This window comes from Notamacropus eugenii, chromosome 1, assembly GCF_028372415.1.
Source record: "Notamacropus eugenii isolate mMacEug1 chromosome 1, mMacEug1.pri_v2, whole genome shotgun sequence".
Taxonomy (NCBI): domain Eukaryota; kingdom Metazoa; phylum Chordata; class Mammalia; order Diprotodontia; family Macropodidae; genus Notamacropus; species Notamacropus eugenii.
In genome coordinates this window covers 570,189,527-570,206,141 of record NC_092872.1, presented here as the reverse complement: position 1 = coordinate 570,206,141, position 16,615 = coordinate 570,189,527, and the positions used below count along the sequence as shown (strand labels likewise).

The window sequence follows — 16,615 nt, the reverse complement described above, 5'->3', positions numbered from 1 at the left end:
AAAATAACAGTCAATTCAAACAATTGATTGGAAAATTAACTAATTTTTGAGCTATCTTCTCTTTTGTTGTAAAACAGATCTTTGACACACACAAACAAAGCCTTGCCATTTAATCCTATGCTTACAGAAAATACTGGATAATCAGTGGGATAGATTTTTGAAAGCTAACGAAGTTTCATATGCCCAGAGAACTGAGAGAGAGACAGAGATAGGGATGGAAAGACAGAGACAGAGAGACTGAGACAGAGACAGAGAAAGAAACAGAGATACAGAGACAGAGACAGAGATAGAAACAGAAACTGAGAGACCTCGATTGAACAGAAGGCATTACATTATAGTTTGCAAAGTTGCTTCCTTTTACAATGACCATCAGTTCTAACTTTTCTGACCAAAAAAAAAAAAAAGCTTAGTTCCAATGATTTGTACTCAGAATGTAATTAGTTACTTGCTTTATACCCTGATGAAATAATGACATTTTACCTTCCCAATCAGTAAGTATCTTGGAATAATTTTCTCTTCCTCAACTGGTAATAAATTCAGGTTTTGTACCTAATAACTTAGTTTTGTCTAACTAAAATATTCCATCCTAAATAGTAGAAAAAATATGCATAATTATTTTTTACTTAAAGGTGAAATAAAAGATTCATCTTAGAAACTACAACAGCAATTTTGTGGGTAGGGAGAGCTTTTTCTATTTAAATTTTCAAAGTATTACATTAATTTTTTTTTAAACAGGGTCGTTCTCATATTTCTTGTATGCCAGGAACAGTTCGACGTTGGAATTATCCATCTCCCCTCTGCATTGGTAAGATTAACATATTCTATATTTTGATGTAAGAATATGATCCTGAGAAATCAAACTGAAGAAACCAAATTATAACTCAGAAGGTTATTTAGCATTAGACTCAGAAAGTAGATGCTAATTTAACAACCTTATAAAATACATGTTGTGCATAAAGCTCTTTTCTAGGTCCTTCAAGGAATATCAAGATTATTAGGGTTGGTCCCTATCTTTATGGAACTTTACAACAAATTATTATCACAGAAAATATTGAATAATAAGTGTGTTAGAGAAGTATACTACAAAATGCTATGTGAAGTCCAATGAGGGAATTAATTACTGATAAGATAAAGATGACTTTTGAATTAGGCTTCAGAGGATGACTGAAAATTCAATAGGCAAAGGAAGAGGAAAATCCCACACACAGGGAATAATGTGAGCAAAGGCCTGAAGGCAGTAATATACTTTTCATTCATCTCTTATTCATTTTAAGATCTTTAGTTTCTTCCATTCTCAGGTCAAGTCTTTTTTTGATTCACCCAACTACTAGGCTCTTCCTTTCTGAATCTATCTTGTATTTATTCTGGATGTATTCTCCATATAGGTTTTATATACTTATATACATTTATTTTATCTTCCTTGATAGAATGTAAGCCCCTTGAGTGTCAAGACTGATTCATTTTTGTTTGTTTGCATAACCTCAGGTGCTAGTACAGAGTCTGACAAATAATAGCACCTAATATGTATCTGAAGTGGCAGATCCTAAGTGAAAGCTTTCTTAATCCTCTCAGTTATTAAGTTTTTTTTCCTTCCTTAAAATATTATATATTGACTTGTCTGGTGTCTTTGGGTATTTTGTTTGTTTGTTTTTTTAGTAACTCCCTGGTGGAATGTATATCCTGTGCAGACAAGTTTTTCATTGAAATATGGACAATAAAAATGTGTTAAATACCTACTATGTTTAACAAATACTTATTGAAAAGAAGTGAATTAATTACTCTGATCCTAAGAATGATTATTTGATCACTGATGGAGAAGATAGATTGTGGAATTGATAGCCTCGAGGCAGAAAGATAACTAGTTTAATATATTGTCAATAATAAAAGTTTATGTTACATTTCATTCTCTTAATACATGTCATTATTCTTATATGTTTAACATTTTTTTTCTGAGTGGGAATAAACTACCTGTCCCATACCTGGACACACATGCACACACACACACACACATGCACGCGCACACACACACACACACACACACACACACACACACACAAAGAATAGATAAAAGAATCTGAATTAGAGTATGTATTATTGGAATGGAGAGAAGGGGCCTGATGGAAAAGATAACAAAAAGGTAGAAATGACAAGAATCAACTTATTTAATGAGTGTAGATAACATATTTCAAGAACTATAAACAGACACCAAGGTCATGAACCTGAGTAATTGGGATGATCGATGCTTCCATTAGCATTATATGCCACTAGAGCAATGAGCATCTAGAAAGACATAGTGTTTTCCTCTATTTTTCTGCAGTTTCTCAAACAAAACAAAACAAAAACAAAAAACTTTTCCCCTGAGGATTTTTTCTCTGCCTTACAACAAGCACAGGAATAGGATCATTATATTTTATTTAAATTTACATTGGTTAAAAAAAAATACATTTAAGAACCAGAACACCTAATTGACTTGTTAATTTTGAAATGGAAACACTTTTCAACAAACATTCCTAGATTTTAATTCAACTTTCAAATTTCATAAAAAAAGCTGTAGTTTGGTTGCTATAAACACTTAATGTCAAAGCAAATTTGATTTTCATGAATCTTTATTTAAATGCACTGTGCACTAGCAAATTATAGTTTAGGGATAATCATCTTTGATGAAAGCCATGTGCTCATAACACCTATAGCATATAGAAATGTTATAGAAGCTGAGAATGTTAAGTGATTGCAATTCTTAATGGAAGACACGTGATAAATTCATGGGAAAGCTAAGAAATGTTAGTCTACACATTGAGTCACCAATATATAATAAGGGAAAGCAACTACTTTATGCTTATTTTTATATCACTTACCTCACAGAGTGGTTGTGAGCATAAAATGAGATTATGAATGCAAAGCCTATTGCAAACCTTGAAGTGCTACATATAAATATGAGCAGGTATTATCATCATACACTCTTTGCCTGTGCTAATAATAGAAAGATATTTAGAACTGAAAGGGACATTAGGTATCATCAACTTCAAACCCCCCACATTTTACATATATATGGAAACTGAGGCTAAGAGAGGTTAAATGACTTGTCCAAGATAATCCAGGTCCTTTAACCTTAATTCTGCACTTTTTTTTCTCCTGCTACATGAATGTTGCAGGATGAGCATGTCCTAAGAAATGTTTCTTCTTGCCCTCAGTACATGTTAAAACCAAGTCTTCCAAATCCTTTATTCACCTCCTTCATGGAAATCTTTGAACCATCATTCAATACAGTTGCAAGTTTGTCTTATTCACTTCTAGTGAGAATACCACTGTACACTGTGTGTGTACATATATGCATGTGTGCACATACACATATATACATGCATTTGCATATGACATATACATATATGCATGAATACAAAGTACTTAAACGCAAGGTAGTTTGGAAGGGAGGGCACTAGCAGTTGGATGATTAGGAAAAGCTTTATTGAAAAGATGGTATCTGAGTGGCAGCTCTAGGGAAGAGATAGACTCTAGGAGGTATAGATAAGAAAGGAAAACATTTCAAAGTGCCAAGGTAAATGGAGTGTCTTGAGTAAGGAATGAAAAGAAGTCCAGTCTGGCTGAATTGCAGAGTGAGGGAGTTATGTCCAATGAGGGTGTAAAGGCATGTTAAGGTTAGGTTGTATGCTAGACAGGTGACTATATTTCATTCTACAAATAATAGAAAACCACTAGAACTAGCTGTTCAGAACTTCTATGTCACATAGTTCATAGAATGTTGGACTTGGAGTTAGGGTGACGTGAGTTCAAATCCTGCCTCAGGAACTTACCAGCTGTAAGACCCTAGCCAAGTCACTTAATCTTTTTCAGTCCTGGTTTACTTATCTGTATAATGGGGATAATAATAGCACTTACTTTGCAAGGTTGTATGAAGATCAAATGAAATGACAGATATGTAGTGTTTCTTGAACCTTCAAATACTATATAAACATGAGCTATTATTATTGTTGTTGTTCTTATGGGAATCATATAATTACATCTGCATTTAAGGAAATTTATTTGGCAGTTGTGTGTAGAATAACAGAGTAGGTAGAGAGTTGAGGAAGGTAGAACAATTAAGAGGCTGCTAAAATAATTAGGCAAAAGACTGGATGAGGGCCTGAACTGGGGATTGCTGTGTGAATGGAGCAAAAGGGTTAGATATGAAAATGGTTATGATTTGGCAATTGATTGGATAGTTATCAGAGCAGTTGATAATTATGGATTTGTGATTTGATTGGTATACAAACTCCATCAATGCAGATTAGCAGCTATTCTGTAAGTTACAGTTTTAGAGTTGACTAGGGCACTAAGACATTAAGTTGCTCACCCAAGGTCATCAAGCCAATAGAGGTCAGGGGTTGGACTTGAACCCTGGTCTATTTGTTTCTAGTGCTGGCTCTCTATCCATTGTGCCATCCTAGCATTCATTAGAAAGAGTTTATTGCATTGCCACAATTAATGGTACATGAATCCTACTTTTTAAAAGAATACCTCATGCATATTATATCATATAAGTTTTTTATGTCATGTCATATGTTTCATGTCATATTATTTATGCATAGAATAATATTTCTAAAATTTTAAGCAAATATAGTTAATGCAAAGCAAAATCTTGAGGTCCTTTATAAATATACATTAGAGATAAATGGGGAAGAATGCTGTCCCAAATGTCAGAAGAAATTTGAATCCTACCTTTGACACTACTTGTTTAACCTTAGCAAATCATATAACATCATCTGTAAAATGAGAGGGTGAGATTAAATGATCCTGTGATCTTAAGAATTCTGCCAATAGCTGTTTATTACATAGGGGAAGAAAAAGTTGCTGTCAGATATCTATGTCAGGAAAAATATGAGCCTATCAGAAAATGAGGATCAGTATTGGATAGCCCATGTCATTCACTGGTATTTATGCAATATGAAGATATTTAGATGAAGAATTCCAGTATATTAAGTGTATCCTCTGTGAAGGGAAGATAGGCAGGCATTGTTTTTATAAATATATATACATAATATGTATATATATGCATTATCTTCTTTATATATTATAAAATCATTTGGACAAGAGTTATGCCCCATGTGTATTTGTTTTCCCAACTATGGTTAAAAAATTGCCTTGTGCACAGAATAAACTAAAACATTTCATGATGTCAATCAATACTAATTTATTAAGTGTCTTCTCATGTGCTAGGTACTTTGCTAGGCACTGGAGTTACAAAGACAAAATGAAAATTCCTGACCTCAGGAGCTTATATAGTAGAAAATGAATATTAAAATGAATCTTTTAATTTTCAGTATGTCATTCTGTAAAATTATATGCTTATTTCTGTTATGAACAAATTAGAGCACTATGCAAATATAAGCTTGTTATTAGTGTTATTAGCATATGGGTATAACTCAAAACAGCTTCTCTTTAAAGCCATTTTATGAGCAACAAGAGGAAATTAATCTTTGTCTTTGTAATAATAATTTTAAAAGGACGCTACTCAACTTTGTTAAGGATATTTGCCAGGTATAATGCCAAATGAGACTTTCAGCTAATTCCAGAAATTAAACCCAGGTTTATGATGAAATGTTATCATTATTGAGGATATTCCAAAGATCATCCTATAGGCTCTGAAGGCAATTCTAAAAGAGGGTATTCAAAAATGGTTTTGATTTATAGTGGCATTCTTTTAATATGTTTGCAACTTCTAGGTATCTGCTCTGAAAGAGGTAACATTTATCTGTAGGAATGCATATATATATATATGTGTGTGTGTGTGTGTGTGTGTGTGTCCTGCTATTCTTTTATTTTTATTTTTTTAATAATCACTTGACATAACTCTAAAAACACAAGCAAATAAGTGAAGGACAGAGACTGATACTTATAGTCTAGCCTGCTACCCAAACTGGTCTCCTGAGGGAGAAAGTAGTATAAAATCACCACTTTTCTCATGCCTACCTGACTTCCAGTGAATTTAGATTGATCTGTTGTCCACCAGTGGGGATTCTTCTTCCATTGGTGTGAATGCCATTTCATCAGCTTTTGCACAGTCTATAGCCCATGCCTGGAGTATACTCCCTCCTCACCTCTGCTTCTTAGAATCTCTCATTTTCTTTAAAACTAACTTCATTTGACACTTCCTACATTCCTTTAGTTCCTAATCCCCCAATCTCTAAAGTAATTATTTGTTTTTTTAAAATATATATGTAGGTGTATGTGTATATATTTATATATACATATGTATGTATACACACACACGTGTGTATGTGTATGTGTGTGTGTGTGTGTGTGTGTGTGTGTGTGTGTGTGTGTGTTGTGTCTCCTGATAGAATGTAAGCTCCTGGAGGGAACACATTTTTTCATTTTTTTTTTCCTTTGCATCTCAATTGCTGAGTCCAATTGCTGGAATATAGTAAGTGTTTAGTAAATAATTATTGTTTTATTGATTTGATTTCAATCTATTCATAGCTTTTTTATCCTGACTGTTTTGTGCATGCCTTTCCATTGAAGGCCTCTGTAGAGAATCCAATCAATGTTTGATCTAACCTTTCTCTGTTTCTTTTTATATTTTACGGATGCTGGTAGAGTAATTGGGCTATTTATTTTTTCCATTTCGTTTATAATATGTGACTAGACCACTTCCTTTTCTCTTCATGCACCAACTTGAAGATGTCTTTCATGACAATTCTCAAACTAGGGTTGATTAGGACATAAAGAGTGGTATAATTGTGAATTATCAAAGCTAACCAATCTGATTTCCAAAACACAGGCAAATTGAAATTTTTACTCTTACTTACCAACAAAATTCACCTTTTGTTTTTTATCATATTTAATGCTTATCTGTATTTAGTGTAATATAATAAGATATATTGTTTTCAAGTATTCTTGAAAAGAGTGATGCATACCTGATCCACAAAACTGAATATCACTGTCCATTTAACAGCAAAATGTGGTGGAACACTGAACAGCATGACTGGAGTGATCTTGAGTCCAGGTTTTCCTGGAGCTTACCCCAACAATTTAGATTGCACCTGGAAGATCTCATTGCCTATTGGTTATGGTAAGTAAAAGTATTTTATTTTAGTAGGATATAATTCAATTTTCAACTTCTAAAATATAGATCAGTAAACTGGAAAGAAAAATATGCCTTATGCCTTTGTCTTTTAAATCAAAAATCAAAATGAAGCTTTAACATAATCTTTCAAATATTCAGGAAATACAGTAGTGGAAAAAAAGCAATTTGAATGATGGAGACAGATAAAATATAAACTGATAAAATATAAACAGATAAAATATATATAATAAATAAAATTTATTTTTAAATTATATTTTATTCATTTCATTAAATATTTCCAATTCCATGTAAAAAATTAACAAGATAACAAATTTTTTCAATTATTTCTTTAAAATATGGTAAATTATGTCTCCAATATTTTTCCAATCTACCTTGTAATTACCATATCCCAAAAGAAAAAAAAAAGTCTAATGAATCCATGTTGACTCTTTGGGATCACTATTATCTTTTTAGATTCCTACCAGTTATCCATTTGATAATACATTCTATAATTTTTGTCAAGAATTAAAGTCAAACTGAATGGTTTATAATTTGCAGACTCCCTCCTTTCCACTCCCCTTTAAAAAATGGTACATTTGTACGTTTTTCATCCTATGACACTGCTTCTATTCCCCAAATCTTTCAAAGAGCACTAAAAGTTGCTTAGATTCCAAGTTTTTTGTGACTCTGAATTATTATGACTTTAAGCAGGCATAGCATTTCTCATTCATTTCCATCTCCCTTTTGTATGCTCTATTACCCACTTTCAGAATCCCTTTCCCTGAAGGTGTGCACTGTTTTTTGTTTTTGTTTTTTTGTTTTTTTGCTACCTGGTTCCCTTCTGTCAGAAAGGAAAGAGATCTGGTAAACTGAATCTCAATAAGATATCTATTGTCTGATCAGTCTGGGAGTGTGTCCTAAATATAAAGTTTTATTTTATTGAGGAGCAAAATATTTATGAACTCAAGTAGTCTGTAGTCTAATGTAAAAACACTAATATAGTTTCGGTAAGATAATGAAAAAAGATTGTCAAGAAAGAGAGTATGACAGTTTGCTTCCAGTAGGTAAGCAAATTCATAAAGAAGTGGTGTGCCAGTGCTAAAAGGACAGACTAGAGTTAAGGGGTGATAAATCATAGATTCTAAGCCATTTCTTTATGTCGCCCTCCTTTTGTAAGGATGCATTAAGATACATGATAGGGCTGGGTTTTCCTAAATGAAGATGTCAGGAAATGGGCTAAACTTAAATCAAATGACTATATCTCTGGGACTGCAAGTCATGAAATAGTAGAATTTCTGAAGAATCACAATTAGGGGTGACTCAAAGGGCAATGTCAAGATATGCCATGAGCGTAAGCTGTCTGAAGGATGTTATCAGTGATTTAATGAACAGTAATTCAATAAATACTTAGTAAGCACCTATTATATTGCCCTGCATTAGACTAGGCATAGAGAATACCAGGACATAAATGAAATTGCCCTTTCCCTCAAGTTTATTTTCTTTGGCAGAAACAACATGCATAGAAAAGTAAGTAGAAAACATATTTAAGTTACCTACAAAGCAGTTTTGGGAGAGGAGAAAACTAGCAAATTGGTGGCATCTGGTTAGCATTCCTCTGAGAGCTGGCACCTAAACTGAACCTTGAAGGAAGGAGAGATGAGAAAGAAATGCAGTTCAGGCATGGAGCAAAAGCTTTGGAGAAAAAATGAGAGGTAGAAATGTTTTGTACAAGGAAGTAAAAGTAGCCAGTTTGGTTCTAACATAGAGTACAGGAACAGAGAAATGTTTGTAACTTGAAGAGATAGACTAGAGCCAGATTATGAAGGACTTTATAAATTTATTTGATGAGATTGTATTTTATTCTACAGGCAAAAAGGAGTCCTTGCTGTGATTTCTTGAGAAGGTGAATGTTACGGGTGGAACTATACTTTAAGATTGTAGATTTGGCAGTCATGGGCGGGATGGATTGGAGAAGAGATAATGCAGAAAGGGAAACTTATTAGGCGAATATTTTCAGGGGTAGAGGTTCTGAATAACTAAAACAGAGTGATGACAGAATGAAAAGGTTATGACAGATATTGTAAAAATAAAAACAGTAAGATTTGGCAAATGATTTTATTTGATAGGTAAATGAGAATTGTGAGTCAGGGATGACCAGTGGATAAGGAACTTGCTTGGCTAGAAAGGTGTTCATACATACAAGTATGTACATACAAGGAATTTTGGAGAAAAGAAAATGAATTATCTTTTGTAAATTTTGGAGGAAAGAAAATTCATTATCTCTTGCAAGTGTTGAATTATGAGATGCTTATTGGGTAGTCAGTTGCATATATCCTCATGACTAATAGTGTTATAGGATTGATGCACAGTGATGTCTTGTGCAAAAGAAATAATGTAAATGATATCATGAAGAACATTTATTTTAAGGGTAAGGAGCTGGTCATGTGACAACAGTAAGGGATAGAAAATGGATGGCTTGATTTCTAGATTCAGAGAAAGACTTTAAGTACATTGGGTAGATACTTGGTAGACACATTCAGAAGTTTCATGGGAAGGACATTGACAAAAATAATTCAAGGTGAGAACATGTGGATAGGTTATGATTGGTTATCATTGGACGGAGTGTCCTCATTGAAAAAGTCATAGATTCATTGAAGTGTGGAAGCAAGCCTGTTGGTGACTACATCTTTTTTGTAATAATTCCAGAGGCAATATTTCCCCATTCTGGAGCTCCTAATATCATAATTTACTCTTCCTACAACTAAGAATCTAAAGATAATATTTAGTTTCTGGGGGAAAAAAGGCACTCTCAGAGTTGAAGTTTCTCTCCCCAGTAGCAGAGGCAGGTCTATGGGTATTTCTACTGTGTTGTGATCTCTATGAAAGCAGAATCTGTATTTACAGCTCAAACCCACATTTATTAAGCACCTCCTAAGTGCAAGGTCCTGAGTCACATGGTGAGGATTAAAAAAATCCACATTTTCAAGGAGCATACTATGGAAAGAAAAAACAAAGCTTCATATTTAATAACGGTTTAAAGCTTACCAAGCATTTTGCTCAGAACGACTTTGTGATTTTGGTATTATAATTATTACATAAGGCAGTTTTAAAGTGAAGAGATTGAGGCTCAGTCAGGTTAAATGAATTGGCCAGGCTCATACGTTGGTAAGTGTCTGCATCTGGCATTTAAATCTTGGCCTGCAGTAATCACACATTCTTTTATTTACCACACTGCCTTTCCAACTGTCTTCACTAAAGTTTTATCTTCCTTAGTGGCTAAAACAATAATTTTCACATAATAGGGACTTAATAATTTTAGAATGAATAAATTCTTCTTCTGGCAACTTGACAAGCCTCTCTTATTATCCCTGGGTGCTATAATTTCTAACATTCATATAGCACTTACACATTTACAAAGTGTTTCACATAGATTATTTAATTTGATCCGTGTAACAGCTCTGAGTTTTAGGAAATGGGGAGAAAGTGTCTTATGATATCACTTCACAAAAACCTGAAAATTGCAGAAAGAGATGAGTGGAAAGGGAAAGGTGCTGAGTTTCAGAACACTGAAAAACCTTGATATAAGAACTATAGAAAGATTACTTTATGTGACAGAGAAAATTTCAAATCACTCATAGAAATTAGAATGGTAGAGAACCTTAGACATCACTTAGTCCAACATCCTTGTTTTACTAAAGAAGAAACCAAAACTTAGATCATGAAAATGATTTTTCCCAAGGTCATACAGTTAGTAAAACAACAGATTCTAATAGAAGTCTTCTGATGCCAATATTTTTTCCTTAGCATAATGTTCTAAGAATATAAAAGGATACATTTAATCTAAGTAAGAAGCAATAATGACTCAAGCTTTTTATTCACATTACTGAAAGATATTTGCTTCCTTTGTACAATATCTCATAGTAATCCTATCAACCTCAGATTCAATTATAATTTCTCTACAGATGTTTCCCAGATCTATAGAACTACCCCAATCTCTCTCCTGAGCTTTAATCTCAAGGCAGCTATGTGGCACAGTGGATAGAGTACTAGGCCTGACCAAAGAAGACAAATTCAAATCTGGCTTTTTCATACAATTCATACACTTACTAGCTGTATGTCTTTGTTTTCATATTTGTAAAAAGGGGAGCATAATAGCACCTACCTCACAGGGTTATTGGGAGAATCAAATGACATAATATTTGTAAAGTATTTAGCACAGTGCCTGGCATGTTGTAGGCTCTTAATAAATATTTCTTTTCTTCATTGCAGTATGCCATCACCAAATATCTTTTTGTCTATTTTGAACTGGATGTCCTATTTGCATGTCAGAAACTCATTATGTACAAAACAGTTTTTTTTTTCCTTGTTAACTATCCAGTCTTTCCAATTCTTTCATTACTGTTGAGGTCATTATTCTCTTCCCAGTCACCCAGACTCACAATCTAGGTGTTATTCTGGATTCCTTACTCTCCCTTACACCTCTCATAATCTATTTGTTGCTATGTCTTGTCATTTCTTCCTTTAAGACACCTTGTATCAACTATTACTCCATTCACACAGCTTCCACCAGTACAGATGTTCATCACCTCTTGACTAGACTATGGCCTTCTAATTGTACCTCAAGTCTCTTACTCCAATTTATCCTCCAGTCAGCTGCTAAAGTGATCTTTGTAAAGCAATTCTGATAACATCATCTTCCCCTCCTCCCAATACCACCCAACTTAATAAGCTCCAATAGTTCCCTACTATCCAGGAGCAAATATAAAATTCTGTCCTTGGGATTTAAATATATATATACTTTATTTTTAATTTATGGAATAAAACGAGCATTTCCATAACATAGTACAATAAAAAAGCTGATTGCATATGAAACTGCCAATCTGCTATGTACAACTTGCTGTTCCTTTCAAATAAACAAGAAAATTATCATGGAAATTTCTTTTCTTTCCTTTTTTCTCTCTCCCCTATCATTAAACACAAATAGCCATATATATGTAAAATTATTCTATACATACTTGCATACTTCTATTTATCAGCTCTTTCTCTAGATGCAGATAGCATCTTTATTCCTATGTCCTTTATAGTTAATTTGGGCATTTATTAATAGACAAAATAACTTATTCACTCAAAATCATTCTTAAAACAATATTGCTGTTACTGTATACAGTGTTCTCTTGGTTCTCCTCATTTTACTTTGTGTTATTTTGTGCAAATTTTTCATGTTTTTCTAAAATCATTGAAATCATCATTTCTTATAGCACAGTAGTATTCCATCACAATCTTATACCATAGCTTGTTCAGCCATTCTCCAGTTAATGGGCATCCCTGAAATTTTCAGTTCTTTACGACCACAACGAGAGCTGCTAAAAGCATTTCAGAACATATAGGTTCTTTTCATTTCTCCCTAATCGTTTTTGGAAGTAGACCAAGTAGTGGTATTGCTGGGTCAAAGAGTACAGCCAGTTTAATAATTCTTTGGGCATATTTCCAGATTGCTCTCCAAAATAGTTGGGTCATTTCACAATTTCACCAACAATTAATTAGTGTTCCAGTTTTTTTTTTTTTTCCACATCCCCTCCAACATTTGTAAATTTTCTTTTTCTACATTTTAGTCTTGGAATTTAAAGGTGAGAAAGCTACCGAGCTGGAACAATCTTCCAACATAAAAAGAATAATGGGGTAGAATAATCTTTCAAGTTGAGAAGATTGTTGATTTTATGATGGAGAAAAAAGTTTGGAGAATCAGAAGTGGAGGCAACCCATATATCATTAGAAAGACACCTAGTTAAAATTGAAAAAAATATGAAAAAATAAAGAAAGATAACCTAGTATGTGCTAAACTGTAGCTCAATCCCAATAATGATGTGTACATGAGAAGTGGTATAAAACACTTCAAAAGAATACCTCTTACTGAAAAAACAGAAAGATTTGATTGAAGTGACACCATCTCAATGACATATTCTTCATTCTTCCTGGTTGGAAGGAATCATTTCTCATAATGCTGTCTGTTCTCCATGGTACTTCAGTCAATCAAACAAGTGCTTATTAAGTACTTAAAGTGTTCCTGGACTTGTGGTAAGTGTGGGGACAACAATAAAAAAAAATGAAAAGTCCTTACATTCTGCATTATAATCTAGTTACATGTCTACAAGAATCCCCCCTCTTGCATTATAACCACCTTTATTGTATGTAGTAAACACTTAATAAGTGTTTGGTGATTGAGTAGCTGACAGTAGAATATTTTTTTTTTAATTACTTTGTTTACCATAAAACCAACACCATGACATACACAGAGCTGAAACTTAAGAAATACTTATTGAATTAAACTGAATTAATGTGGATTTCATTCTAAAACTTCAGCATTAGCCTGAAAAATCTGATGTTGCTATTTAGTTATGTCCTACTCTTCGTTTTGTTTTTATAATTCTATGAGCAGTTTAATGGTGTATTTTTTTCCACAGGTGTTTCTCTGCAGCCTTACCAATTTTGAATTTTGTTCTTTTTTTTTTTACACTGTTTCTAGTCATTTAAATTTTAAACTGTTATTTAATGTTTTACTTCTCCAATTACATATAAAAACAATTTTCAACATTCATTTTAAAAATTGAGTTCCAAATTATCTCATTAAGAAGGCAAGCAATTTGATATAGATTATACATGTGCAATCATGTAAAACATATTTCAGTAGTCATGTTGTAAAACAAAACATAGAACAAAGTAAAAATCCAAGAAAAATAAAGTAAAAATAAGTATATGCCAATCTGTATTCATAGTCCATCAATTTTTCTCTAGGGAGGGATAGAATTTTTCATGATAAGTGCTTTAGAGTTGTCTTAGATCATTGTATTGCTGAGAACAGTAAGTAATATACAATTGGTCATCTTATCATATTGCTGTTACTGTGTACAATATTCTCCTGGTTCTCTTCATTTCATTTTGTATCAGTTCATGTAAAGTTTCCCAGGTTTTTCTGAGAACATCTAGCTCCTCATTTCTTACATCACAATAATATCCCTTCACAATCATATACCATGAATTGTTCCATCATTCCCCAATTGATGGACATTCCTTCAATTTTTAATTCTTTGCCACCATTGCCACCAGAAAAGAGCTGCAATAAGTATTATGACATATATCCAAATTACTCCACATAATATAATTGAATCAGTTCACAACTCCATAGCAGTGCATTAGTGTCTCAATTTCCTGCATGTCCTCCAACATTTACCATTCTACTTTTCTGTCCTATTATTCAATCTGATAGGTGTGAGGTAGTTTGTCAATATTGTTTTGATTTGCATTTCTCCTAATCAGTAGCAATTTAGATCATTTTTATATGGTTATAGATAGTTTTGATTATTTCATCTGAAAACTGTTTGTATCTTTTGATCATTTGTCAGTTGGGAAATGGCTCTTATTTTTATAAATTTGACTCATTTCCTCTATATGTTTGAGAAATGAGCCCTTTATTGGAGAAATTTGCTTCAGAAACTTACTCACAGTTATAATTGCTAACTTTATATCTCTCCATCCTATTTCCCCCATTGATTCTATTATCTCTCTCCTTTCAACCTGTCCCACCTCAAAAGTGTTTTCCTTCTGTGAGTACTCTCTAATTCTCTTCCCCTACTACTTTCCTGTAAAGTAAGATAGATTTCTATACCAAATTGAATGTTTACACTATTACCTCTTTAAGCCAATTTGGATGAGAGTAAGGTTCAAGTGTTCCCTAGCACCACCAACCCCGTTCAATATACCCCTCCACTGTAATAGCACTTTCTTGCCTCTTTTATGTGAGATAATTTACCCCATTCTACCTCTACCTTTCCCTTTCTCCCAATGCATTCTACTTTCTCACCCATTAATTTTATTTTTAAAGAGATCATCGCATTATATTCAACTCACACCTGTGACCTCTGCTATACATACTCCTTCTAACTGCCCTAATAATGAAAGAGTTCTTATGAGTTACAAGTATCATCTTCCCATGTAAGCATCTGTACAGTTTAATCTTATTAAAGTCCCTTATGATTTCTCTTTCCTGTTTACCTTTTTATGCTTCTCTTGCATCTTGTGTTTGAAAGTCAAAGTTCTCTTCAGCTCTGTTCTTTTCATGCTTGAAAGTCCTCTATTTCACTGAATATCCATTTTTTTTTTTGCCCTGAAGAATTATACTCTTTTTTGCTGAATAGGTGATTTATGGTTGTAATGCTAGCTTCTTTATCCTCCAGAGTGTAATAATCTAAGCCCTCCAGTCCTTTAATGTAGAAGCTGTTAAATCTTATATTACCCTGACTATGGCTCCAAGATACTTGAATTATTTCTTACTGGTTGCTTTCAATATTTTCTTATTAATCTGCAAGCTCTGGGATTTGAATATCTAGGAGTTTTCATTTTGGGATCTCTTTGAGGAAATGATCAGTGTATTTTTTAAATTTCTATTTTATCCTCTTGTTCTAGAATATCAAGTCAGTTTTCTTTGATAATTTCTTTAAAGATGATGTTTAGACTTTTTTTTCTTTTCTTTTGATCATAGCTTTCATGTAGTTCAGTAATTTTGAAATTGTCTCTCCTGGACCTGTTTTGTAGGTCATTTGTTTTTCTAATAAGATATTACACATGGTCTTCTATATTCTCATTCTTTTGATTTTGTTTTCTTCTAGTTTTTTTCATTCTTTTGGTTTCATTCTGTTTTTTTCTTGCTTTCTCATAGTCATTAGTTTCCATTTTTCTTAAGGAATTCTGATTTTTAAGGAATTATTTACTTCACTGAGGTTTTGTACCTCCTTTTTCATTTGGCCAATTCTATTTTAAATGAGTTGTTTTCTTCAGTGAATTTTTGTGCCTCTTTTTCCATTTGACCAGTTCTTTTTCTTAAGGAGTTCCTCTTTTATTGAATTTTTGTATATCTTCTTCTACTTGGCTAACTTTGCCTTTCCAAGGCAATCTTCATTTCATTGGACTTTTGTACCTATTTTATTATTTGGCCTAATCTGTTTTTTAAGGTGTTACTTTCTTCAGTATTTTTTTGTGTCTCCTTTACTAGACTTTTGGCTTGTTTTTCATGATTTTCTTGCATCACTCTCATTTCTCTTCCCAGTTTTTCCTGTACCTTACTTACTTGATTTTTAAAATCCTTTTTGAGCTCTTCCATGCCCTGAGACCATTTCATATTTTTTTTGGAGACTTTGGATGTAGGAATTTTGACTTTACTGTCTTCTTCTGAGTATGTTTTGATCTTCTTTGTCTCCATAGTACATTTCAGTGATCAGAAATGTTTTCCTGTTGCTTGCTCATTTTCCCAGCCTGTTTCTCAATTTTTACTCTTTGCTAAAGTGGGGCTGTGCTTCTGGAGTGGAGGGTGCACTGTTCCAAGCTCCAGGGGGTTTGTGAAGCTGTTGTCAGAGATACTTTTGAGGACCTGTAAGTTTTTAGTTTTTCCAAGGTGGTGTTATCTAAGGAGAGGTGTGTTTACTACTCCTCTGGCCTGTGCTCTGGTCTATAAGTGACCACAAATACTTTTTTCTGCCCTGGAACCATGATGATGATCTCTGT

The 16,615-nt window shown here is 33.2% G+C and overlaps 1 protein-coding gene across 1 annotated transcript in view; it reads left to right on the top strand.

Moving 5' to 3' along the window:
- The window catches only part of CSMD1 (CUB and Sushi multiple domains 1), a 2,598,423-nt gene that overhangs the window by 2,255,830 nt on the left and 325,978 nt on the right, over window positions 1-16,615 (top strand). The window contains exons 39-40 of the mRNA XM_072634370.1: window positions 736-805; window positions 6,950-7,066. Coding sequence (XP_072490471.1) covers window positions 736-805; window positions 6,950-7,066 — 187 coding nt within the window. The remainder of the gene's footprint in view (window positions 1-735; window positions 806-6,949; window positions 7,067-16,615) is intronic.